At 37.0% G+C, this 27266-nt stretch overlaps 1 protein-coding gene, 1 long non-coding RNA gene and 5 other non-coding genes across 14 annotated transcripts; 5 read left to right on the forward strand and 2 right to left on the reverse strand.

Moving 5' to 3' along the window:
* LOC122411083 (aromatic-L-amino-acid decarboxylase-like) lies at window positions 1-6551 on the reverse strand. 5 transcript variants are annotated; one of them, XM_043419616.1, is made up of 10 exons: window positions 6311-6551; window positions 6198-6236; window positions 4548-4786; window positions 3317-3550; window positions 3015-3144; window positions 2346-2606; window positions 2107-2224; window positions 1572-1662; window positions 1279-1479; window positions 1-1196 (listed from the first exon to the last, which is right to left on the reverse strand). In XM_043419616.1, the coding sequence occupies exons 3-10, from the start codon at window positions 4746-4748 to the stop codon at window positions 885-887; spliced, it is 1548 nt and encodes a 515-aa protein (XP_043275551.1). In that variant the 5' UTR covers window positions 4749-4786; window positions 6198-6236; window positions 6311-6551; the 3' UTR covers window positions 1-884. The 5 variants fall into 5 exon arrangements, with proteins under 5 accessions (XP_043275551.1, XP_043275549.1, XP_043275547.1 ...); XM_043419614.1 differs by lacking the exon at window positions 6198-6236; XM_043419612.1 differs by having other exon boundaries at window positions 6198-6329.
* LOC122411089 (uncharacterized) lies at window positions 516-25715 on the forward strand. Of its 4 annotated transcripts, XR_006261077.1 has the most exons (5): window positions 597-880; window positions 14359-14550; window positions 15836-15886; window positions 24982-25239; window positions 25407-25715. It is a non-coding gene; the product is annotated as an uncharacterized lncRNA (long non-coding RNA). The 4 variants fall into 4 exon arrangements; XR_006261079.1 differs by lacking the exons at window positions 14359-14550; window positions 15836-15886 and having other exon boundaries at window positions 516-656; window positions 741-880; XR_006261078.1 differs by lacking the exon at window positions 14359-14550.
* Window positions 7910-7981, reverse strand: TRNAP-CGG (transfer RNA proline (anticodon CGG)). Its single transcript has one exon. It is a non-coding gene; the product is annotated as a tRNA-Pro (tRNA).
* Window positions 13540-13611, forward strand: TRNAP-AGG (transfer RNA proline (anticodon AGG)). Its single transcript has one exon. It is a non-coding gene; the product is annotated as a tRNA-Pro (tRNA).
* On the forward strand, window positions 13834-13905 carry TRNAP-AGG (transfer RNA proline (anticodon AGG)). The gene has a single exon. It is a non-coding gene; the product is annotated as a tRNA-Pro (tRNA).
* On the forward strand, window positions 18703-18775 carry TRNAA-AGC (transfer RNA alanine (anticodon AGC)). The gene has a single exon. It is a non-coding gene; the product is annotated as a tRNA-Ala (tRNA).
* Window positions 20358-20431, forward strand: TRNAT-AGU (transfer RNA threonine (anticodon AGU)). The gene has a single exon. It is a non-coding gene; the product is annotated as a tRNA-Thr (tRNA).
* Window positions 25716-27266: the final 1551 nt, after the last annotated feature.

The following is a 27266-nucleotide window of genomic DNA, read 5'->3' on the forward strand; positions in this document are numbered from 1 at the left end:
TTTTGTTAAAATCCGTATTTATTACAGATGAAAAATTTGGTAGTCACCATGAAATTATTCAACAACGTGTACTGAAATCATCAGTCCAGAAGAAAGAAAATTTTTTGAATTATATTTTGGCTCATTTTTGCTGCTCTCGATCTCTCGATACACAATTCGTTTGTAAGATGGCTTCAGACGTTTAATCTGTTTTACCAAGGTACTGAACTACTGGAACGCTGTCTCCATAAGGACCTGACAGGCTCGGGAGTTACGACAGAGAAAGCACGAGTATGGAATCGCGTCTTTTTCTCTCTGTATCGTGCGCGTGCGCATTTGTTCTCGTATAGTCTGAACAGAAAACAGTTTTCTAGTCTGCAACATTTCGGTGTATTCGTTATTTATTTTTCGCTGCCAGCTATTTTCGGTGGACCGTACCGACAAAGACAACTTTTCACACTCCGACTATCTCTCTCGGACCGCCGAGACTGCGTCGTTCCAGTATTAGTTGAGCTCATGATACAAAGACGGTAACAAAGCGTTCAGAGTTCGGGGCCTCCGCGTAGTAGGCGCGCACAAGCAAAGAGGCGAAGTCGTCGCAGGGCAATTTTCGCTTTTAACAATGTCTGATAAAGTCGTATCCAATTTACAAAAGATTTTCAATCGTTTAACAGAACGTAAATAAAATTATCAAGTATTTTAATTTCACAAGTGTTTTTCAAATGTTCGTTTTGTTTACTGAATTTAATAATCATCAACAGATTCGTGCGTACGACGCAGTTGTGATTCGTCAGTGAATACAAGTAACATTATTTACAAGGAAAATAACTTTCGAGGATCCCAGAGTCGATGTTTCTATAAATAATTAAAAAAGAAAAGAGCCGTAATAAAAGCACAACAGGTATTTATGAAATTTTTTGGGATTCGATTTTCTCCCCGATCTTTAGGACTTCTTGTAATCTCGTGGCAATTGAACCAGCGGTTTTGTCGATCGACTCGCCCTTCGTCGTTTCTGTCGAATATTGCACAGATTCTAGAATCTCCTTCGTTTGACTCGTAATCTCAGCCCACGCGTATTGAATGTCTTCTAGCTGACAAAAACGACTGCATATAGTGAAACGAATAATCAATTTTTCACGGTACGTAGCAACTATCACGTATATACGTTTTCGCGCCATCAGACGTTCGACCAGTTGTTTTGTCAAGCTGTTGTCCCCCTGAAAAGCGAAATGGAGAGAATCAAAAAGTTCGTCAACCGTCGACATAACGAAAGAACAATAATTTAGGCGTGACAACAACCTTGACTCGGAAGCAAACGAGACTCAAAGCGGGTTCGGTTATGATCTCGAATCTGTCGTCCTTCCTCACCATTTCCTCAAACTTTCCAGCGAGTTCGATCCCGTGTTTTATGTGTTTTTGCAAACCTTCGATTCCGTAAAGACGCATTACGCACCAAAGTTTCAAAGCACGAAAACGACGACCCAGGGGAATTTGCCAGTGCTGAAAATCAAGAATTCACACAGTTCGGTCGAATCAATTACGGTTACAGATTCGCGTGTATTTTTCTTTGCTTCTATTTTTTCTCTGTTTACCCTGTAATCCGGTGCGAGTCCTTGCTTATCGTGATTTAGGTAAATTCTATCGACGTTGAACGCGTCTATCAGCCATCTTGAATCTTTAACCCTGCAACAGCGAAATCGTTACTTTTGAGAACGCTTGAATTTTTCAATCGTTGGAAATTTGCTTTTTATTCAGAGCACGATTTCTATTGACGGACAAGTTTCGAAAGTACAAAAGACAATTAATTATGTCATCAAATGCCAGAGGACGGAGGGAGAAAATTTTCAAAAATTATGACGCTGAAGTTTTCAACGTTGGAGTCCAACGAAATTATCGAAAAAAACTCTCCAATAATTCCAGTAATTCTCCTATTTTGTTCCCTGCCAAATTTGCGATTCGTAGTTTTTCAAGCTGCATCAACGATTCGCGAAATAAAAAATTGGTTAATTACAAACGTTTTTTTCGTTCATTTCGTTGGACTCCAACGTTGGAAACTTCAGCGTCGTCAAAAATTCACTGTCTTCAGAAATAAAAAATAACTAGCTTTTCGAATAAAAATTGACGTACCACATCGCAGAACAATCAAAGTTGACGAGAAGCCATTTGTGAGGGTTAAAGTTATAAGAATCTGCGTACTGAATTCCAGCCATGAGATATCGGTATTCAGGACACACGAAGGCTGCGCCTAACGTTCCGGAAGAAAAAATGTGTTAACTGTAATTTAATAATACGCCGAGCCTCGTACGCGCAACGAACTATTAGTTCATATTTTTTCTCTCGTTTTATTTTTCGCAATAATAATTCACCTGCGTAGGCAGCGTCTATGTGAAGCCACAAATTATTATCGTTGCAAACCGGGCCGAGTTCGTTTAAATTGTCAAAAGCACAAGTTCCCGTTGTTCCAAGAGTTGCGACTACGTAACATGGGATGAGACCATTTTTCTCGTCACTTTTAATCGCCTCGAGCAACGTTGAACCACGGAGACTACAATTTTCATCCGTTGGTAACAATCTCATTGGCATCGAACCCAATATTCCGGACTTCTCGACCGACGAATTCGACTGATCTGTATATGAATACGTTTCTAATTAATTAATTCGTCCATTTCAATGATTAACTCAACATAAAAGTAAAGAGGACCGAACCGGGGATGATTATCGAAAGAGATATTCGTTAAGAACGAGGTTAACAGCAAAAATTCTTGAAATTTGAAAAAATGACCTATTTGCCCAAAATTGATAGGAAACCGACTCGTTTTTTTTAAAATTATGTTTTTGGGCGTGAAAAAAATTTGCCATTTCGCTTTATCTGAGTTTGTATAAAGCTTGCTTAGAATCGTCGTTGCGTAATTCAACAGGGAACACAGACAAAAAAAATATACTTTTTTACGGTGAATCATTATGAAAAAATTACATGGAAAATCAATTTTGGACTCGACACTGAAAAAAATGAGGAAAATTGAAAATTAAATTACCGGAAGTGTAAGCAACGAGTTTCATTTTTATTATGTTCTCGTCCATCTCTGGATGCAATTTTTTAAGCCGACGGACAGTGCGCTCCTTCGCAGCTAAGAGTGCGATGAGTGTCGCTTCACTTGCGGATCCCTGCAGGAGAAAAATAATTGAATGATTCGGAGAAATGAGGAAAAAATACAAATTTCCTGGAACGTTGATCACATATTTTTCAAAATGAAATTCCGTTCGGCCCATGAATACATTTGAATATCTTTTGAAGCCTTTCAGAATCCGTTAATTATCATAATTTTCGATGATTCACCTGAATAACTCCGCCGCCCGGACCCTTGCTACAGCTCAAAAATTCCTCGGGCAATCCAATCATTTTACCGAGCCAATTCATCGTTATGACCTCCAGCTCGGTAGCAGCGGGCGACGCTATCCACGAAAATCCCACCGATCCTATTGCCGATGCTATCATTTCTCCAACCAATGCCGGATATGAATTTGCGGCTGGATAATATGCGTGAAAATGGGGAGAACTCCAATGCGTTATCTGATTGGATTCCGAAAAATTTATTTATCAAATCATCAGCAGCGTCCTTTTACGCAAATTTTTGACATTAAAAAAAAAAAAATTTCCAATTTTTATTTGGAAACCACTTTTTTATTTTTATTTTATTTAACGCGTTGAGATTGTTATTTTGAGATGACATGGAAGATTTGAAAATGTGGAAAATCAAAGTTCTGAATTCCAAGTACTGGATAGAAAATCGTGATTATGTCAAAAACTCTGAATTCGACTTTGTCCATTTTTGTCAAACGATCGGTCCCAACCAGAGAATTGATTCTTAAACGTTATCGTGACTGGATTATCATTTTCACTGGTAATAATTCAATGAATAAGTTGACGACGAAAAAATTGTAATTAACGTTAAACTAATTGGCATAATGAGAAAAATCGTGATGGCAATAAAACGGATTGAACGTAAAATTAGCATCGAATCAATCGTTACAGATTTATCTTTCGTGAATTATTTCGATCATCATGATTATTTGGTCATCAATTAACAGTCACTCACTTTCAGTATCGTTTAATTATCGATTTAAAAAAATGTAGATTTTCCATTTCGACTATTTCCAGTCAGTATTTATGGAATTTTCCTCTCCACGGAATTGCCAATTCTCGCGCAATTCCATCCACGCCTTTTTTGCAAATAATTAATCCACTATTTAGAAGAATTTTGTGCAAAAACCAAAATAAAAAAGTACCATTTTAACAAGTAAATGTTGCAGGGTAACAATGACGCTGAAGTTTCCAACGTTGGAGTCCAACGAAATGATCGAAAAAAATTCTCCAATAATTCCAGTAATTCTCCTATTTTGTTCCCTGCCAAATTTGCGATTCGTAGTTTTTCAAGCCGCACCAACGATTCGTGAAATAAAAAATTGGTGAATTACAAACGTTTTTTTCGTTCATTTCGTTGGACTCCAACGTTGGAAACTTCAGCGTCGTAGGGTAACAAGCGTTTTCAAAATAATTATTCTCTTACCCCTGGCATTATGACTCTTTCAACGTCCTCTAAGACCTCCTGCCAGGTTTCGGCTTTTTCGGGAGCTTCTGTAGGCATGAGTTTACTGAGATAGCCGGGCTCGACGCTGGGCAGAACATCGCGATCTCGAATTCCCTCGGTGTATTCGATGATATAATCGATCGCGGCTTTCCCGAAATCCGAAAATCCCTTGCTGTCCATCTTAGCGCCTTAAGTTCTCTCGAGTTTATCTCCGCTGGCTGAAAATCAGTCTTGTTATCCCTCACAAGCTGCACACTGAAATACACTCGAGGTTTTTTTCACATAACCACTAAATATTAATGATTATAAAGAAGGAACTGATCCAGCGATCGTACGAAAAATGTGCGCTCAAGTTCCGCAGGCTTTTTCACAACGATTTTATGCTTTATTCCAACTTATTTGGGAATGTACGAAACACTAAGGAAACCTCGACTCTCCTCGTCGCTCGAAACTCGCGCTACTAAGAAGAGCCTACGGACTTCACCAACATTTAAGACCTCCCGAACCGACGAAAAACTTTCACTGTTCGCTTTCTCCACAATTATTCAAAAAATTGAGTTAGGGCATCGCGTGTTCGTGTTCATTATCTATCTGACACGCAACATCCATCTCGTCTTTCTCTCCCATTCATGGCTCATCTTCTCCATTTATTTATTGATTTGTTTTGTGACAAAAAAAGGCTCTTACGATTTCTAACCACGAGACCACAGCGGTTCATGATTTTCTCGTCGTTTAAAATATCTGACGGATTCAGTGACCCGTGAACGGTCTTCGATGTCACGTTGCCACTTTGCTCGACACACTTTTGACCTCATTTTCTTAGGTTTCATTGAAAAAATTTGGTGCTTTTGATTCTTGGCTCGTTTGCATCCAAAAATTGGATTGGGCTTCGGTCCGAATGTACCGGAAACGGAATAATTGGCTGAATTTATGTCGGCACTCAATTGATTGTCTAACAGCCATTTTTTTTTTTTTTTTCAGGCATTATTCTTTGCACAGTTGTAGAAAAACCCTACTCGACGAGCTCCATTATCTTTCTTTGTATCTTATAATTTCGATTAATTGACTGTATTCGTGGATAAACTTTCTTATGAAAGGAACATTCTGAGACGAATAATAAACTAAATAATAAACTTTGAACCGCTGGATTTGGGATAAAAAGTTTTGTGGTTTTATCGATCTCAACTGTCAACAAAATGTAACGTTAAAACCTCGACGATGTTGTACTGATTCCGATTGTTTTGGCAATATTCATAATTGAATATTCAGCTCTTCCAACGAATTTCACTCCCTGCTCTTTATTTTTGTTTTGGAATATTTTGTTTTCTAGGAAAAAAAAGGTTCACCCTCGCTCATTTAAAAGTGAATGTTTTGATGGAATAGAATCTGTTTTCTCTAATGAAACAGTTAGTTTTCTACGACGATCTCTTCACTGTATATTTGTAGTGAAATAAAAAATTAAAATTCCCATTCCAAACGAATGCCCGACACACTTGAAAAGGCTGTCATTCGATTTACAATCGAAGAGAAATAATAGTGGTACTGTGACAAACGTTGAAAAGCCAGAGTTGTAATTTGGGTGAAAATATTGGTGACATTACTGATGGAAATCCACTACCGTTCACGTACCTTTTCGTTTTGTAAGCAGGCACGATATACTGGTTTACACTTCGAGAAAGAAACAAACTATAAGACGAAAAAAAATGTTTCACAAGGACTTCAGATTAGCTTAAGAAACACACCTTCACTGTAATCGCTGAGAAACCCTCTCCTTTATATATTCTCGTGGCTGACTCGCAGTCTCGCGAAGACAATTGTTTTTCGTTCGCTCTCGATACAAGATGGCTGTGTGATCGCAAACGAACTTTGTCCTTGATATTATACATCGGTTTTTTTTCCCTGATATTACATTCGACTAATGTCCTTATTAATTTCCCACGAAACTTATTTCCTTGTTTCAATCAGCGTCAAGTTTCTCTAGTTTAAGAGTGTGGATCAGTCGACTAACCTCACGTGTAATTTTCGCAATCGAAAATTCTTTGACACAGTTTGACCGATCAAAAAAATCTCTGTCAGCCGATTTTTGCCATCGTCCTGTGTAGACTGACAGAGCCTTTTTTAATCGGTCAAACTGTGTCAAAGAATCCAACGTTGGACTCCAACGTTGGAAACTTCAGTGTCGTATTATCTTATCAGGTGTCTCGATGTACAAGTTTGTGATGCTAATCCTACGCAGTTTTACCGGAAGCCTATAATCTCAATGAATTCACAGCAATGCAAATAATTTCCCTTAAAACGTCAGCGGTTGCGCTTTGAAAAAGTTTTGTAAATTGTTGATAAAACGTTGGTAACTTGTCGAATCTAAATAGTGTGAGCATTGAGAATTATTTCTGTCTAACGAATTCACTTTTTTGGATAATTGTAAATGGTTCGTTTGTGAGAGCGATTTGAAAAAACGTTGATGTCCTAAAGCCAGCATATTCGCGTATATACAAAAAGATGACGGGGCTTGCTCTGGCTTTTTCTTCTTACACTTTGCGTCGAGCCGCTATCGCTCCTCTTGATAAATCATTTTTTCTTCGAGCTTAAATTTTACATCATTTTTCATCCATTTATACATTCGAAGCGTTAGTAAGCTGCATTGACGGTTTCCAACTAGTGAACAAATTTCAAAACCACAATTACTGTGACGAAATTATTTTTAAGTTTATATTTGATCAATCGAACGAATCTATATATAACGTTAGGAAAATATCTCGTCGTGTTACGAACGATTAAAATACAAGTAATGCGACCATTGACGGAGTTAACAAAGAGCACAGAACATGTCCTGATCCCATCACAATTTTCAGTCAGCTTGTTCTTTTTTCACTGAGTGCACTACAGTGAAAAAGATGAGCAAAGATTTGATGACAGGGATTGATTATTATAAGTTAATGATGTCCACGAAAAATGACTCATTGAAACGTATGAACAATGAGTTCGCTAGCCAAGGAATCTATAAAACGAGAATTGTTTGGTAGAATCCTAAAGAAATTCATTTGACGATGGAATACGTGTTCGTTTAGTGGACGAGCGGAACGAGGACACTTTTTACAAGTTTAACGACACCTGAGTGTTTCTTCACTGTTGCGAATCGCTGCCGAAGTCCAAGCCACGTTTCACTGTCACTGTCGAGGTCACATTGTTTCTGGCTGTACATGTTTTAATCATCGCGTTTTTGCTGTTAGGTTTTTGGTAACATTTCGGAAAAAAATTTCAGATAAGGTTGACACGATTGTGAACATTATCAGATCGAGAACCCAATTACGATCGGTAATGACAAAATAAATAATCCGTCAGGGCTCGTCCGGGATTTGAACCCGGGACCTCTCGCACCCGAAGCGAGAATCATACCCCTAGACCAACGAGCCAAGTGATCGAAACTTTTTTTCAGACATTTTTAAGTTACTGGTCGATCAATGGGAAAACAATTAAAAAGTTTCAGTTTTTTCGTCATGATTTTTCTCTTTTTTTTTACACATCTAGAGAAGGTAATGTTTAATGTTTACATTTATGAGTACTGGGTCATTTTGAAGGTCATCGTATTTAAAGAAATTAACACTTTCGTGAGTCTTCGATGGTTTTTTTTTAGTTGATTTGCCAAATCGGGCCTTCGGCCCCATTCGACTCCAATTCTTCTTTAATGACTTGTTAACATTAGAAAGTTTTATCCTACACCATGCTATCGAGGGGGAAGACTCGTAACCTTATAAAAAAAAGTGAGTATGCTTTAGACCACACAACTGAAGTAAAACTTTTTTCGCAACGTACAGATATATATAATATATATGTATAATGTATATTAAAAAATATATTACATTAAAAAAGTCTTTATTTTTTTTTTGCATCCAGCCGAGAAAGTCGAATAAGGTGAAAAAAAGATCCCCAAAAGCAGAGCTGACAAAAACATTATTTCGAACGGCGCATCGCGTTTGGAAATTTTTCCAAAGGGTAACCCAGGAACTATTGAGACCTTTGATCATCGTATCATAACTCTAGGAAAAAATCACACAAAAACCACAAGAATATGTTTTTGTAGAAAATCGATCCTCCTACAAAAAAGTCCCTATGAACAATTCATGTTCGGAGCAACCGTTTTGATGCTATCACCGTTTGAAGTTGAATCGTTAAAATCAAATTTTTCATAAATTGTTAAAATCAAATTCTTCGTTTCACGAACAAACTTCTTGGTGGTTTTTCGTAGAGGCTTACTTCCACTAGTAAAAAAGTGTTACAATTATTGTAATTTTAAAATTTTTATAAAATCATTTATTTTTATTGTTTCGTGCTTGGTTTTCATATCGTTCGTGTAACGCTACTGAACTCAGAACTCACACATGCTGTACTGAGGTGAGATGAACATGTTTCATGAACTGGCAATGAGAAAAAGAGAGAAAGAAAATGTGCGGGCGCATCAATCTCTCTTGCTCCTATAATGCTTCTAGGTCAGGGCTCAAACCTAAATGTAAGAGCGGGGACGATAGGCCTACACTGTGTATTAGGTATTTCTGTCTCTAGCAACGTATATCTCTCTCATTTTTTGTTCGCCTCGCCCAATAACACGAGCCCATGGTGATGAGCGTGACAGAGAATGAAAATGTGCATGCGCATGCGTAATCATACTTTTCGTAGCACTTCCGTAACGCTCCCGTAACAATTCCGTTACACTTTCACCAGTTTACTTGCCAAACCCAGCGCGCCTATAGAAGTTTTACTTCAAAATGAAAAAAACTGAATTTTAAGAATTATATCAAACATAACCAAAATCATCTCTAAATTTCTTTTTAACGTTTCTCATCTAAGGACTCGGTAGAGTCTTAGGACAAGTACATTGACAGCTTCATTGTCTGCCAAGCTCGCCTAGACTATACTTTCTCTGAATAAAATGATTTTCAATGGGGAGGGGGATAAAATTTGATGGAGTGAAAATTTTGCACGGACTTGAGATTAATTAAGCAAAAGTTACTAATACCTTATGAACTTGAAGTGTCTGCATTAAGGTGGTCCTTTTAAGATGGATTTTTTTTTTCAAATTCCCCCCCTCCTCGCCCTGGTTTGATTCTAAATCACTAAAACAGACATCACGAAAGAACTGGGGGATGGAAAAGGGTCCTTAGTCTGCATATGCGTATAGACCGATGCCAGGCCTCTTAATGCCCATCAGCACCAATCTCCGGCGAAGAAATACTTATACTTTATAATTATTAACGCATAAGCGTTCTTGTTGTAAAATGAATACTCAAAAACTTTGATTAACAAAATGTGTATAATTTGATTTATTGTGTCCTTATATCATAATTTCTGTAAGTTGTCATATTTTCCTTCATTCACCGTGACTGTGCCGTTATTCACATCCTCAGTTTCTAATGTATTCATATCAAGCTTTGTTTATTCACTAGACAATATGTGTATTTTGTATTTACATTTCCTTGGATTGATTGTGGCAACATGATGTAAAAAATTTATAATAAAAAGTCTTCAGCCACTCATTTGTAGATCGGATTTTTAGGAAATGTTTGGGCCTTGTATGTACTCCATTATTAACTTTTCGCTTGGTTTGTTACATGATGAATTTGAAAGTTTGTTTTAAAAAGTCTTTGGTTGCTTTTTTTCTGTATATATTAAAATTCGTATCTCTGCAATGCAGTGGACACTCGCAAAGCTTGACAACTTTGTGAAGTGACAAGTATGTTTAGTATTTCTACTCAAGGTTATGACATTATGAATTGCAAAAGTCAATGCTGTAAGCCTATACCTGCACGTATTTGGATGTGATCAAATATTTCGTCTGATCTTTTAATGCTTTTCCCCAAAAGTATCAAAGTTTGTTTTACTGGTATATGAAACGAATGACTACAGACTTTGAAAACTCTGTGGAGCATACCAATTATTCGCCTTTTGGGCTTTGATTGCAACATAAGAGCTGAAAAATTCATTACAAAAATCTTCAGATGGTTATTTCTCCATAGGTCCGAAATCGTACAAATACATCGAACAATTTTGGGAAAATCAGGAAAAGATATTCTATGATTTGCTGTTTTGTTGAACATGCTTCTTCAATGATCAAAGTCCTGGAGACTTTGCTTTTTCTAACGTCAATGTCTTCATTTGCAATATATTACGGGTGTGTTGTTGCTATCCTTTTTCAGTTCTTTAAAGTCACAGTATACGAATAGCTTTGGAAGAATGGATCCTCTTTCAAGATGGGATTTTTCATCATCGTCGTTTTCGCAAACACTCCTCAGGTTTCGAATAATGTTGTTAATTTTGATTATATTAGGAAAGTGATTTCTGCATAATTTTATCTAATTATGACACAGTCAATTAGGATTTTTACCTTGTTGTATACGACGTTATTCCTCGTTCTATAGGGGTAATCGAAATTCCGAATTTGTGATCTTGAGCATGCTTTTAGCATAGATCTTTCCAATCGAAGGGATTTTTCCCGTCCTCACTTCCAGGTTATTGGTGCTGCGTAAGTCAAGATTGGTCGGATTAGCGATTGATAACAGATGATTTTCGCTTTGGTTTCTAGATTGCTGTTGTAGAATAATCTTATTATTTGCAGAGATTTTTTGCTTTTGCGATTTGAAGTTTGTGGTAAGTATTCATTTTGAGTAAATAGTCGAAAGTGACTCTTAGATATTTAAGCGTTTTATTGTTTGGAATATCGATGAGTCCTTCTGTAGATCCTTTGGTTGCTATGAGTTTGAATTTTTCACTTTTTTTATCCTTCGATATCTTGTCTACTGGACGTCTAATGACAATGGTCTCACATTTTAGTGGATTGATTTCAGCCTAAATAATATTCGATCTGATATTTGAAGAATTATTTTAGCAGTTTCAGTCTAGAAAATATTTGTTGATTTTGTCAACCTTGTCTCCGAGCGGTCTTTGGATCAAGTTAGTGTGACAGCAGGCTTTGTTTACGATTAAGTCGTCTGCAAAGGTAATGGAATAGTGCTGATTTTTTGTATTCAGTCTGAATTCGTTGATGACTTCGCTGTTGTAATTGTTAAGCAATATGGGCGATATTACAGTTCCCCCGTTGAAGGAGTCAGTAATTTTTAATTTCCCGGTCGATATGTGGAAAAGGCTCGTTGGATTTTTTTGTTTTTCTATTGAAAAATATAATTTATTGCTCCGATTAACAATAATACATTTATAAGTATAAGCTTTCTTGAAAAACTTAATAATTAACAGCTTCAAATCGACTGAGTGACAAGCGTCACGTCTCGCCAATAGGAACAATATGAAAATAAACATTTTTTTAGTACGAATAATTTTGATTACAGCAAGGCTGCTTTGCGACACTTTTTTATAAAGGTGGTCGTTTTGGGAGAAGAGGGTGGGGAGGTGGGAGAATAAATACATATTATACATTATACATTTGTACAGTCGTAGTCTCAGTTGATAGCGATTCAGTGCTGGATAATTTAAGGGCTTTTCTGTTTTAAGAAATCGTGTCGAAATGTTGTCTTCGATGTGTTGATTGTTGGTTCGTGCGTCGGAATCTGGTTCTCCTTCTTAGCTCGTCTAAGAATCGGGCGTCTTCCCTGAGCCACCGGTAACTCGGGGAGAGGCGGAGTGTGTCATTTTTGTCCCTTTTGGGGAGCACTCTGTCGAAGATACTTCTCTCATCGTTCCAATCCTCATGACGAAGGTTGATTCTTTTTTTGCAGCAGTGTCCAGGCACATGATATAAAACTGGCACATTTTGCCGTTCTGTATAAGACTCTGATGGTCACAGTATATGAAGAGTTGCTGTGGAATGTAAACTCTCTCCAAGCTCTCGAGATGAGCTTGGATATCACCTTCGTTCTCGCACATGTTCCTCAGATCGCCAATGATGTTGTTGTTAATTTTTATCGTGTTTGCGAAGTAATTCCTGCATAACTTGATCATAAAGCAGTTGATTCTTGGGATGTTCGCCTTGTACATTGTTTCTTGTTCTATGGGTGTAGTCAGAATTTGCTGTTCAATGAAAACTTAAGCATGCACTCAGAATGGATCTTTCCAGGCAACGGTATTTTTCCATAACCGTTGAACCTCCTACGTTCCACGTTATTGGAGCAGCGTAAGTTAGGATCGATCTGATTAGAAGCTGGTAAGTGATGATTTTAGCCCTGGTTTCCAAGTTTCTGTTAAGCGTCTGGCGTTGATCTGCAGAGTCCCGGCTTTGGTTATTTGCAGTTTGTGGCATGTGTTCATTCTTAGTAGGTGGTCAAATGTGACTTCAAGATATTTGATCGTTTTATTATTAGGAATGTCGATTCGATCTTCGGTGGGTCCATCGGTTGCTGTGATCTTGAAGTTTTTAATCTAAAAGAAATTTTTTATCGGTCGATGCCTTCGTGTGGTTTACTGGTCGCCTGAATATAATGGTCTCGCATTTTAGAGGGTCAATTTTTAGGTTCCAGTCGAGATAATATTTGATTTTGTCGACTTTATCTTGAAGAGATCTTTAAATCATGTCAATGTCGTGGCTGGCTTTGTATACGATCAAATCATCAGCAAAGGCGATGGAATGACACTGAGTTCCTGGTTGATATCTGGATGTTGTCCTACGTGTGAAAGTTTATCCCTCGTATCATATCAAGTATGAGTAAGATTAGCCCCAGGGGAAATTTGTAAAGTTTCATTTTGTGAATTAATCCTTTATTCCAAATGGAATCGAAAGCCTTTTCAAGATCTATTAAGACGGCTCCTATTAATCGATTGTTGTGCAGATAACTATTGATGTCGGAAGAAAATTTGTTTAATGCGTGAGTTGTAGAGTGCTTTGCTTTGAAACCAAATTGAATCTCCGAGATTATGTCGTTGTTATTTGCATGGTCAGTCAACATGAATTTAATTTATTTTTCAAACACTTTATTGATGTTTATTGTGAGGCTGATTCGACAGTAGCTTTTCACGTCTTCCGGAAAAAGGCTCGTTGGTCTAGGGGTATGATTCTCGCTTAGGGTGCGAGAGGTCCCGGGTTCAAATCCCGGACGAGCCCGTTTTTTTTAAATTTTTATTCAAACTCCAGTACGAACAACTTTCACCGTTGACGCAGATTCCGAACTATCGAGATTCATAAGATGTTGAATCGTCTGGATTGAAACCATGGTTTTGAGTAGTTCACTCATCTTTTAAATTGATTTTATTCAATTTTTGTTTTATTTCTTTCCAGATAGTTCATTTAATCTGTAAATCAGAGATACATTTATTAGTATAAGTTGGCTCGTTGGTCTAGGGGTATGATTCTCGCTTAGGGTGCGAGAGGTCCCGGGTTCAAATCCCGGACGAGCCCAATTTTTTGCCATGATTCATAATCACAGACATATCATTGTTAACAATCTGAATCGCTAAAAAACTTCAATTTTCTGTGAATGAACATCAATACTAGAAAAAAGCACGACAAAAAAAGGTGGCCTACCACTGGACCAATGTCAAACGTCGTGAAATTCGTCATGCTAATGAAGGAAATTCATTGCAGAAAAAAAAAACAATCATCTTGAAATACAATTTTTTACGTGAGGTGCGAAAAACGTTTTTTGTAAATGTGTGAATGAAAATGAAAAAAAATCAATGTAGTGATTTCTCGATATGCCGATTATTTCCAGATACAGGCGTTGGAACACTATCAAACTTCGAGAAGTTTCGGTTTTTTCGCAATAACCGTAACTCTCGAAAGACGTGAGATAAAAATGAAAAAATTGGTTTGGATATTCCTTTTGTTTGATTCAATATTAAATATTTTCAGGAAAAATATTCGGGGTCGCAGCTGAGTGAAATGACGGGAATACCTTATCGAGGTGGTCACGTTAAATGATTCACCCTGTGTAGGTTAGCCAGTAACACAGCAGAGAAGTTGATAATGACCGAGAGAGAATAGAATAACTCACCGACTGTTGCAGTGACACGGCGAGCACGTTTTATTACAATATCAATACAGGTATGAAATTCGTGAACAAAACGAAGCTACACGATAACAAAGTCTGTATGCAACACAACACACTCTTGGTACTCATACCACGCACCACCAAGGGGTCTTTCTTGAAAATGGTCCTGTTGTTTCGTCATCCGACGCTCGTTATCTGATATTCCATAGCCAAGGTTTGAGAGCGCCTCTCAAAAACTAATTTTTACTGCTATATGCAAAATATATTCCCGACAGTTTATATCCTTTCGTTCAAGGTTATAGAGTGACATGAGTTTATAAGAATTACGAATGTTAGCAATAGTTTTTTTGTCAGATTTGTTTTTTGTTTTGTAATTGTTGATACATGGGATCAATACCTTCATGGATAGTAATGATGAAATATTTTTAAAGTTTCGAATGAACTGTTCCTAAATGGTTGTAAAGAATTATCTCAAAAGTTGGCTCTATCATTTATATAATTCGTTGGAATGGGGAGCAGTTCGTCAGCTTTGTCCCTTATCAGAGACTAAAATTATTATTTGTAAGCAGTGTGTAGCAACGTAACTGAATTTGACACTGTAGAATAATATTTTTATTTCGAGTAATAAGGTAAAATGATGAGACGAATTATTTGTTAGAACGAGTATCACGGAAATCTAAAATATGGCTAAAACTGAACGATCAGACTTCCTCGATTGCTCGCTGTTCTACAACTGTTTTTCATAACCATAATTCTCTGCTTATTTCATCCAAAGTCACGAATTCCTTATTCCGCGTTACGTTGAGAACTCTACGTGTCTCACTGGATTTACATAAAAGTTCTTTGACCAATCAGATGCACTTTTTTTCTGTACATTTCAATGGGTATCTGTTCTTCATCAATTTCCACATTTCTCGAACATTCTCACTGGAAGTATTCCTCCCTCTCTAACACTCTTGGATCACTTCACTTTTATGGCCCTCGGGCTTTTTTTTGAGCCCTACACTTTACAACTGAAGAAAGAAACAGTGTTGGAAGAAAAACTGAGAAAAAATTTCTTAGCTGGATTCAAACAACGCAAATTCCAACATTGATACTATAGTCTAATAATTAAAAAATAATGAACTTTGCAGCGTTATTTACAACGTCTTCTCCCAAAAGTCTTCACGATCACTCAAAGTCAATTTCAAATATTAGGCTATCTTTTTTTGGATCTTAACGCCTTAAGGCGTTTCAATGCAAGAACATTTTGTTATTTTTGCATGAAAATTATTAATTCTAGTTCCGACAGTCGACTCAACCATTTTGATTTCAATTTTTTTGGTTCATGTGTTTCAGATATATTCGCTTGAAACTAACATCAACGAAGCTGGTGCTGCTTTTTGGATGGTGATTCTTTGATTAAATCTAAAGTTGTTATTTACATCAATAGAACATTAGCAGAAACCATACATAATTTCTATAAATGTTGAATTTCTCAGCCATTTTATCTTAGAGACTGGAAAACTGATATATTGGCTCGCCCTGTGATATAAACTTTGTATATCGTTGATACGTGATACCAGATACTAAATTGGACACTTTTCAAGGGCGATTTTAACTCTGAGATCCTGGTTGTCTAAAGCTTAAAGACGGACAATCTTCGTATAAGTGATACATCTTTTCGCAGTCAGGAAAGTATTTGTGGTTGACAATATATTGGAACATCTCTATTGACAGATAATATAACAAAGGTTGATACGATTCAAAATAACAATATAAGACTCTATAATCAGCAAGAACGTTGACAGATATCGAGGGTTTGACCGGTGAAGCAAGAAGTTCAGGGTTCTTAATTGCATCCTCTGACCCCAGAGGCTCGGGCCCATTCGGGGGCCTCCCTTTTTTCATGGTCACCCCTTCGAATTTTTCCGAGGGTTTCTCCAAAAAAAAAACCCTCAGACCTCGTGTGCCTCACGAGATATAAAAAAAAATGAAGAGCGCTGATTTTTGGGCGTCTCGTGTTCATCGGCTGGGTTAGCGACTCTCGCAAAAAATTCCTTTCATTCAAGATCTCATTCTCATCCGATCAACTCTTTTAAAGTGTTTCGATATCTGTTAACAAATGTTAAGAAATTGATAAAACTTGGTGATAATGTTCTTCAACATAACGTGCAAAAGCTCCATTTTTTTCTTTATAAATATCGAGTAGTAGTAGTAGTAGTAGTAGTAATATTTATTTGTACATAGGCTTGCGCCTTTTACAAAGGAGAACGTTTTAAGTGGTTATACATTATGCTTACAAAAATATTCGGTATCCTAAGGATTTCCGTATCACGGTGTGCGTCCTATACAGCGCTATTTTAACAAAAAACTTATCTCTAATTCGTACATTTGCATATTATCTAGAGCTTATACCTCTGATTACTATTTCAATTATAATTTTACATACATCGTAGTTTTAAACATGACGCTGAAGTTTCCAACGAAATAGTCTAAAAAAACTCTCAAATAATTTCAGTAAATCTCCAATTTTGTTCCCTGCCGAATTTCCAATTCGTCATATTTCAAGCCACATCGATAATTCGTGAAATAAAAGAATAATGAATTATAAATCTTTTTTTCGTTCATTTCGTTGAACTCCAACGTTGCAAATTTCAGCGTCGTTTTTAAACTTCATATGTCATCGGTATGACTAGCTCCGTATTTTGGTTTATCCGTTTCATAAATATCGAGTGATAAAGCATTAAAGCAAAGTTCTTATGCCCGAAATGTATACTTGTATATATTGAAACGCTATGCTCATACACATGATCTTTCGAGTTCAATTACTTGATAACGGTGTAGAAGAAAAATCTAAAAAAAATATGTATTGTCGAATTTGGTACTAAAGAATACGTTCACCAAATTTTATAAAATTCTGAACTTTTAGAATTTTTTAATTATGTTCTTAACATGACTTGGCATGACAACATTGTATCGACTGTACCGAAACTCCTTAAGCGTTCATTTCCACAAAATGGCCAAATTATTTGAAAAAAATGTTACCTCAGCTCCTCATAATCGCAAAATGGTTTGAAAATGATCAATTTGTAGATGTTGTTGAGAGGTCCTGTCAGACGGTAACGGTGCTTGTGAGTGCGAGAAATATAACGGTATATTTCCGGTTTCCCCGGAGACGCTTAATATTTCCGAGGAACAACGTAGAACTCTCGTGCTCTCGAAAATTTGAGTGTATTTTTACTGACCCGGAGACTGATAGATAATTTTAAATATGAATTTTCTTTTGAATGATTATTAATTAAACGCTTCAACACCAACATCCGTGAATAACTAAGATAGTTGAAAAGTGCTGGTTCACTTAGGAACTTTGTCTATAAAATTAAATCGAACTAGATTTTAATTGCTCAAAAAATTCAATTTATCGTATGGAGCAATGTAAATAAATATCTCGGTTACGAGTTGAATAAAATTTCAAGAATCTGCCGTTCTTGTATTTTCCTTTGCTTTTTTAAAATTAGCATTTATGATGCAGCGTGCCAATGCGCGTTATTACAAATTACATAATTACAAAATTGTAAGAAAAACCGTGGCGGTGAAGGTGACGATTTTCATGGTCAGATACAAAGATCCTTTCCATGTAAATTAACGTTGGGTACTTTTATTATAACGTTGCCGTTAACGACCTATTTCATTCAACTTTTATTTTTTTTACACTCCCGCTCAGTTGGTCAAGCCAGAGTTACCGACGCAAATTAGATTTCCGTAACATCTGAACTGCATAATTGACTATAGCCATGATGTCATGAATTATGTAATGATCGTTGGGGGTTTTACTTATCGCGTGATTGAGCTTCCTATGCTGTTGAAACGTGAATATCATGCAGATAGTTTGAAAACAAATTTATCCAAAATTAAATAATTTTTCAACAATTTTTTCAGGTTTCTGGAAAAAAATTGAATGTTGTCTAAAGACAATAACGGTTTTGATATTTTTTGCTCTCGGGTTTGATATCTTCAAGTTCACTGATTGTTAAATTCTTGCTTAGAATGATCAATGAGGCAGAAGATCGAATTTTTAACTGGGATCAATCTCTGATTAGAGTTTTTGAAAATAATTCTTTTCATGAAGATTTTCATTGAGAAAGATCCGCATTCGAATACTTCGAAGCTTCATATTTTACCTTGTAAAATATGAAGAGTAATTTCGACCATTTCTGATAACAGGGGGCGTAGCTCAGATGGTAGAGCGCTCGCTTAGCATGCGAGAGGTACCGGGATCGATACCCGGCGCCTCCAAATTTTTCTTTTCTGCTCGTTCAATTGAAACATTGTATTTCAGCTCATTGGACAAATGATTTATTATATTAAGGTAGTTAATGGACAGTCGACTGACACGCATATGAAATTTTAAATGGCCCGTCTAATTGGTTGTTCAGATGAACGTGTTTAAATATGAAGAAAAGTACACAGGGGTATGCGTAAAAAATCGTTTATTTTTCCATATAACGAATGAACGCTTCTTACGAAGTTTATGAAAAAGTACATAATAACAATAAAGTATGTAATGAAAGTTTAACAAAAAATTCGAGACGATTGTGTTATTAGTAATAGAGATATATTACCTTAAAGATTGAACGAAATTGGTAATGAGCACTCGTATAATCTCTCGTTTGCCTATTTCGACATTTTGTTTCTTATTGACTTGGGCCATTTTTGTCTTTTTATTTTTCTTGATCCATTTCCCTTTGCACTCTCTAATGCGATTTTTGTCATAAAAAACTATAGTACTTTCGCCAGGGACGAATGAAATTTCGGGTTCAGTCAGTGATGGATCCCTGATTAATTAACTGGTTGACTGGTATTGGATCATATATGTACAAAAAAAGTCGGGCCCATTCTGGTTTTGTATCATATGTGTACATATTGAAATAACTTTTTCAATGATCAACCGATTTGGACAAAAATTGGTATACAATGGTTTTTTGGGTCGCTGAGTCGATTTTTGAACTTAATTTTCACCTCACTACCCTTGGAAATGGAGAAAATCGAAGGTTGAGGGTGAAATTTTTCGTTTTTTCAATGGATTTTCATGCTATATGACATGAAAATTTTTAGTTTTTTATCACATTGGACTCTTTCATCGAAATCAAACAAAATTCGCTACCCCCAAAAATGTGAAAAATAAGGGTTCAGGGTAAAATTTGTTAATTTTTCACTGCGAAAATTTCATGCTTTATCACATGAAAATGGAATCAGCAACCTCGAAAACCCTCAGAAATAAATTATCGTGATTTTCGATAACATATTGGCTCGTACCAGTTTTGGCACAAAAACTGGAAAAAAGCCCACCAGTCAACCAGTTAATGGCTTGTAATTTCATTTGCCAAAAGATAAGTTGAACAAATTTATTCACAATTTCGAATTAATAACTCTGACATTAATTTAAAGTGATTATAACTTTAATTAGGAAGTAAAAATCGATGTAATTTAGACACCCATAAAACACGATCCTACGGCCATGATTTGCCTTAATTCAAAACAATTTTAAATATCCGGCCAATACTTTTGTCTTGAAGATTATTTATTTTCATTTACATAACGTTTCACAAAGAAAAGTATTGAAATTTTGATTAAAATCATTGAATTCTGAGGAATATCTAATACTTATTTCCTCCATGGTGAAAATAAGACAATAAGAACAGGTCGAAGATCGAAAACAAACTGACCGTGAACCGCTTTTCAATTTACTGAAACTTATTGAATTCTATCAAGGATCAAGACTCCAGGGAAAACAGAATTCGTCTTTTCCTTCCAATTATCGAATCGTTCGATCTTTTTTGAATTTGAAATATCGCATTTTGAATTTGTGGTGAACACCGGCGCCGTGGCTTAGTTGGTTAAAGCGCCTGTCTAGTAAACAGGAGATCGAGGGTTCGAATCCCTCCGGAGCCTATCGCTCACTTTCGAGTGTGAACGATAATTTTTTTTTCATTCTTATAAGTACTTTCCTATACTGTTTATAAAATACCTAAAAAGTGTGTAACAAATGTTTTGCTTTCTTTAGTTGTCATGTACTTTTGTTTTCGCTTGCATATCATTGTAAAATTTCATTTGTAGTTATGATATGTACACAATATCCTACATAATTTTTCATGTATCCCTGTACTCGAACCTCGTTGGAGTTATCAGAAAATAGTTTTTCATTTAGCGCATTATGTAATTTCAAAGTTTGCGAAATTCATTTAGCAAATCCAATGCGTTTCGCCAGGTTAGTTTCGATGTATACGAAAGTAAGAAAGTTCTGCAATTGTGGGGATTTTGTCCACGTTGCTCGAGCCTGCACATTCAGCGGAAATAAATCGGCAACTCGGACGCTGGAGTTGGTTAAAAGGGACACTGCGGAAAATTGGAAATGTTGAGAATGTTCAGGGATACCTTTATCACCTCAGGCCTCAGTCATTAATTAAGTACACCGAGACTTTCCTTCGTCTGCTCCTTATTACTTGTGGAAATATATCTCGACGTCTACAAAAATTCGTCTGAAACAAATCGGGGGTTTGCAACTGTAATAAGAAAAACGACAAAGACGAGAAAAATCTAGCAACGAAATTCCTAAAACTTGTCATTTTAAAAAACGTCGATTAAAAAAATCAACGAATACGAATGGAGTTGGCAAGGTAGTTTCGATGTAGTGTTTTTCCAAAGATGTGGTCTCGTGTCTTGATCCCAAGAATCCGTTTATAATCATTATCGGGAGGCTCGTCGGGTGAAAGGATAGGAAGTTCTGCTTATTCGACGAAGGCCATTTCAATTAATTTTTAATGCAGTAAAGTGCGGCTGCACGTGTCAATCATATGATCCGTAATAATCACTTTACAAAGTTGTATTCAAATCTCGAGCTGGAAATACGTCGTCAACAAGACGCTGAAAATTCGATTCGCACTGTCGAACTCACAATTTATAAATATTTTAATTGTCAGTATTTCTTGGAAAATAATACTTCATTTGAATTGACGTTTGAGTTTTTTGTCGTAACGTTTTTATTACATTGTAAATCACTGTAAGTTGTAAATAAATTACTGTAAGTTGTAAAAGTTGTAAAGAGACTGTTATAACAGGAGATAACACATTTTTGTGAAGGATTTGTTTACTCAATTTGTACTTTAAGTAAACACTAGCTTGTTATGTAAAAAGAAAGGTTGGGCGTTTAAACGTTATCATTCAATGTAATCGACGGCTTCACTGAACACAACTCAACTTATTCGTAAAGACAATTATTCATTGTACTGAATAATCAGGAGGAAATGCTCGGGTTGGTACTCGAAAATCCGGATATTATTCAAGCGTCATTTATCGCGAATTCTCTGTATGAATATGGAAGCAGCGTCGACCATTTTCCTCATTTCTAATTCATCCGGCGTATATGCATGAGAAATCCTCCATGAAAACGGCTAATTCTGTCTGTGCAACTTGCTGCTTCGAGAATTTCGAGCTTTGCTCTCGTGAATTAACTTTTCTCTTTGATGCCAAGATTTGCTTTGATAACTCATTTATCTCGACTACCAATTATAATAACCGTCTGCGTAAAAGATATTTCGCGATCTTGATTCTGCAATAATAATTATTGTAAATAGAACCATCGTTTTATTTTACTTTCCATTTAATTTCGGAGTGTTTTTTTTCTGTATTTTTGCCTGATTCGAAAAAACTATTATTATTCAATTGCTTGAATGCTTAATTAATGTCCTTATTTACGAATTTGAATCGCCTGTTCTTAGCCTGCTGAATTTTTGGATAAATAGAGAAAATAATTGAAATAAGGGTTTTCAATCCGACAGAATGTTTGAAAAAATGATGCTGACGTACTACGATCTATTTCTTCCTCCATAACATTTCCCCCTGCACATATTCGTCTCCCTCTGACACTGGTTCATTGTAAAACTTTTTCGGATCAATTAAATCCTGAAAAGAGCACCGAAGCCACAGAAATTGGTGAGCAAAACCGCGGAAAGGTGTGAATGAACTCCCGTCACGGTTTGCTTCCTCCATAACCTTAAACTTGCAAAACAAGAGTCATAACTGGGAACTCCACAAAAGAGAATTCAGTAAGGAAAAAAAAGGATCGTAGTTGTTTTACAGGCTGTAGTTCGGTTAGAGGACGAGTCTTTGGTAGGTGTGCGAGGGTCCACGGAGGCGAAAAAGTCCTGATATAAATGAGAGAGGAGGGAGAGAAAAAGCTGGGTTACGATTGAGGGTTTGCGAGCGTAGGAGGAGGAGTGAAAAAGCTGGAGGAGAGAGAGAGAGAGAGGGAGGGATTTTTCGATTGAAAAAAGGACAGCCCGCATGCAGGGCGAGTTTTTATACATGTACCGTCTATTATATGTATATCTAGTCGTAAGATCGTGTATGCTGGCAACGTGCATCGTTTCATAGATATATCCGTAGATATACATCGACATAGAGCAATGTATAGTCGACTTGGAGTCGAATACACAGTGATAAGTATTGCGAGGGTTGATGAGAAGTCGAGAGGCTTAGAGGGGGTTCGTTTACACCAGGGAAGAGTTTCCTTGCCGCCCTTCCTCATCGATTCATCCCTTCTCTCCGCGACAGCAGACCGCGATCACTACAAGCATCGATTCCGGTGTATATATGTTGAAACGCGTGTGTAAATACGTGTGTCCATGGTCCCCGAGAGCGTTGGCCACCCCCATGTCAGGCTCATCCACCACAGGGACTCGGCAATCGCACCCAAAGCACCCTCTCGTCCTTGCGGCTACGATATATGTCGCAGCAAGCCTCGATCATAGAGAGCCCGAAAGGGATTAATGTTCGAGCACTTCCGCGTGGATATTCCGCCCTTTTTCACCTTGAGGAAACTACATAACACGGTCCCTTTCCGTTTTCACCGGCTGGAAAACCACCCCAAGAAATTTACTTTCGCGGAGAGAGCGGGAGAGAAGGCGCGGACGAAAGCGAGAGAGAGAGAGAGAGAGAGAAATTACAAAAAGCTGGAAGCAGAAAAATCGATGGTGGATGTTCATTGGACGGTGTATGCTGAATCCGAGCTTCGGATTGGACGGATTCGAAGCCTGGGCGTGGCTTAAAGATGAGCTCTCGCTATGTCATCGCGTATATTGATCCTCACCAACCTGCTCTTCTCAATCTCCTCTCTCTCTCTCTCTCTCTCTTCCTCGCGTTCGCTCTCTATTTACTTTCATCTTTCTCTCTTCCGCGCCGTCTTCTTTTCTCTCGTACACATACGAACCTCCACGTTCACACGTGGACCTACAACATCGAATGTTTCCTGCACATACCCTCGAACTATCCACAAAACAACGTGCAACATATTATCTCACCTTTTTTCTCCTCCTCCTCCTCCTCCTCCGCACTTCCTCGTCTTCACAACAGCCCCGAATTTCTCTCGCTTTTACCTTCTTTCCTCATACGCACTTTCCACCGAGTTTCCACGATCCATGTATGGGCTATTTCACGCTAGAAACACTCCGGAAATCTTCCTCTCCCATTTCATTTGGCCGCTTCCCCTCTTCAGGATATCTTGACGCAAAAAATTCTCCGGGAAAAACTCGTTTCTTCCTTCTACTCCGAAGGAAATAGTCTTCCGGGCATCTCATTTTTTTACCTCCTCTCTCTCCCCCCCCCCCCCTCTACTCTCTCAAGAAAAACGTCTTACTCGGCCACCTCATAGAGCTCCTTTGTAACCTTAAACATATTTCTTTATTGAAAAAAATTGTAGTGTTTTGTGCTTCATATATAGTGAAATGTGGAAAATATTTTGGATCTATTTTTATTCACTTCGCTACCGGAAGTCCTTAAATGTATGCACGTACGTAACGTCGCGTTGAAATTCTATGGTCTATTAGTCTTGAGTCTGTTATTTGATCAAAGGCTTCAATAAGTAATTCAATAAGTCATCAGTACGTTGACACGAGCTCTCGTCAAATTAACACATTTCAACGGTGATTTTCATCCGCTACGAATTCTTGAGATTTTAGAATTAGCAGAGGATGTATTCTCGTGGAAAGGTTGAAATGGGAAAGAAAAATTTGACAAATTTTATTTTGTTAATAGGAGAGGTTTGAGCATGAATATTTGAAAGATCAGTTCACTCGAGAAGTTTGAAATATTAATATAAACTTGACAAAAATTCATTCCCTTTACATTGAAGCCACAGAAATCATTTTTTCTGTGATTTTTTGTTTAATTCAGCTTGTATTTTTTGTGTATTTATTAAATAATGATCTTTCTCCTTGATTAACCGTTTTTCGATGAAAATTCGATGGAATTGGGTTTGTTCAAATGCAGTTTACATCGGATTTTCATTATGTGACTATGAAGGCCTGAAGTCGCGTTGAAATATCGATTGAATCTAAGAAAATTTATTAAAAATTTTGAATAGTAGTTTTCTTAATTCGAATGATAAACTAAACGCATAGCATTCATCGATTTTATATATTTTTTTACTTTCATTTTGTTTGTAGGTATCCTGTTCGCTTGTTTCACACTTGCACGAAGGCCCGGGGAAACTGTAAGAAACCTAGCCGACCGGGCAGTCACATTTTTACTAAATGCCAGCTTGGTGGGGTCATCAGCACCTCAGAAAAACTGCTTCCCGCTCAGTGATTGATGGGCAATCCGGTGCATGGCTAAGCGGTTATCCATCCCAGTATTGAATTTCTTTGAGGCTGCTTCATTTGGGTGAATGAATTCGTGCTGGCACTCTACAAACTAAAATAATTGTAATTCATGACGTCGTTTTTTTTTCTTGCTGAAGAAGCATCAAAATTGATAATAAGAGTTCAATTGAAGTTCCTGAAAATGAACTTTTCAATATTTTAAAATAATTTTAGTTCCACTTTTAATTCAAACTTTAAAAACTAACATGCCGTTTGATTTTCTGTTCCAGATATACAAAACACCCACAATCGTCGTAACCGAAGAAAATGTTTTTTGAGAATGAGTTGCCAAGCTGCCGTGTACCTTAACAATGAGGAACGTCGATAGTTTCAGGCTGAAAAAATTACAAAGTGCGCTCCAAATGTGAATAAAAATGTGGCAAAAACTTCGCAGTCGCATCTTTAAATAGCTCGCAAAAAAAAATCTGAAAAAGCATAAAAAAGGAATCTTCACGCATGCAGGATCCTCAAAGAACAATTTTCAAATTGCTTCCAACTTTTTTTCAAAAAAAATAAACGAAATAAAATGTTAATTGGAACCAGCATCTTTTGTCCTTCCTGAAGGCGTAGTCCCGGGATCCTACGGAGGAATCCGTCCATTCTAAACCAATAAATTTTCGCAACATAACCCATTTGTTCCGGATCCTTGACCCTTGATATTAAAGTTAGCCTCCCGTCAATTTTCAAAACTATGGACATGTATATACATAAATGCAGCCTCGATCACCGGGGGTTGGGGCTTCCTCCCTGTGGAATAAGATTTATTTATTGACAGAAGGCGGGTGCCACTGACTCGAGTGTGTTGGGCGCAATAAAAACTGTACGAGGTCCCCCACCCCTCGTTTTCCCTTTCCGTCTCCCGCCGGCTTCTCTTCTTCGCCGCATCATCGCCAATGCGTGCATTGTCAGAGTGTACTGTTTACATTGATTAATTGCACGATCTCTACGGTGATTCTTCGTAGAGAGAATACGAGATGCCCCTAAGGGATGATGCCCTACAATTTTTATTTTCATTTTTTCATCAGTCCGCCCTCCCCCCCGACCGGTTCATCGTTAATATTCGTATCGCGTATATCTTAATCAATTTGATGTTTCACTATTTTCTGACTGCCCTCCACTGAAGGAAATGCCGATGAACGTAGTTCACTTTTACTCAAATTTCGTCAGGGGAATATTCAAATAAACTGTTACTTTGACAGGAAGGAATACGAATAAGACTATAAAAGTAGAAAAATTTGGAATAAACTATTGCGATGAATTTTATTTGACAAGCCATTCATTTGTCAACATGTACAAATCAGGAAATTTCCAAACATCCATAAATCTTTTGATTCCTCTACTCAATGTGGTTGCGTACCATATTTACACCTGAACCTTTTTATACATTTTTCGAAAGCTTTTGAAATCGAAGTTCAAGGTAACTCCTGCACTGCATGCTAGTCAAATGAGTGCTAAATTTTTATAACGCTTTTAGACCAAGATTAACGTATCGATTAAACACATTGTTAGTGGATGTGTATTACAGCATATCTTATTAACATGTAAAAATATTAAAAATGATAGTTTTGCAAAACCATCAATTGATAGTTTTGCAATTGATAAATGCAAATTCCCACGATGATACATTTTCACTGGTATTTTTCAAAGAATTATTTGCGTTTTTTGACTGTCCTGATTGCAAAAAGTCTCATTTTATTCCTTAACTGGTCCTCTATGAATCCACCATGTAGTTTTTTTTAAACTTAATCGTTTCACTGTCGCAGCTAATTGTTTATTAAGCGAAAAAACTTTTTCATTAATCGTTTCTGAAGGAATGAATTTAAAGAGAAATCTACGTGGTGAATTCGTAGAGGATCAGTTGATATACAAAACGAGACTCGGTGCAATAAACTCGGTTGAAAAATAGAGATAATTCTTTGAAAAATACCTTTGAAAATGTGTCATCATGGAAATGAGCTTTATCAGTTGATGGTTTAGCAAAACTATCATTTTTAATATTTTTTTTTGTTTAAAACTTGGTCTAAAAGCGTTTTGAAAATTTAGCACTCATTTGACTAGCATGCAGTACAGGAGTTACCTCAAATCGTTTC

The sequence above is a fragment of the Venturia canescens genome, chromosome 5, assembly GCF_019457755.1.
Source record: "Venturia canescens isolate UGA chromosome 5, ASM1945775v1, whole genome shotgun sequence".
Classification (NCBI taxonomy): domain Eukaryota; kingdom Metazoa; phylum Arthropoda; class Insecta; order Hymenoptera; family Ichneumonidae; genus Venturia; species Venturia canescens.

Coding starts and splice junctions, on each gene's coding strand:
- LOC122411083 (XM_043419614.1), bottom strand. CDS start 4,748: ATGGACAGCAAGGGATTTTCGGATTTCGGGAAAGCCGCGATCGATTAT. Junction 2,607..3,014: donor ACTCGTTGCTTACACTTCCG/GTAATTTAATTT, acceptor ATTCATATACAG/ATCAGTCGAATTCGTCGGTC. Junction 1,663..2,106: donor TTTGATTGTTCTGCGATGTG/GTACGTCAATTT, acceptor TCGCTGTTGCAG/GGTTAAAGATTCAAGATGGC.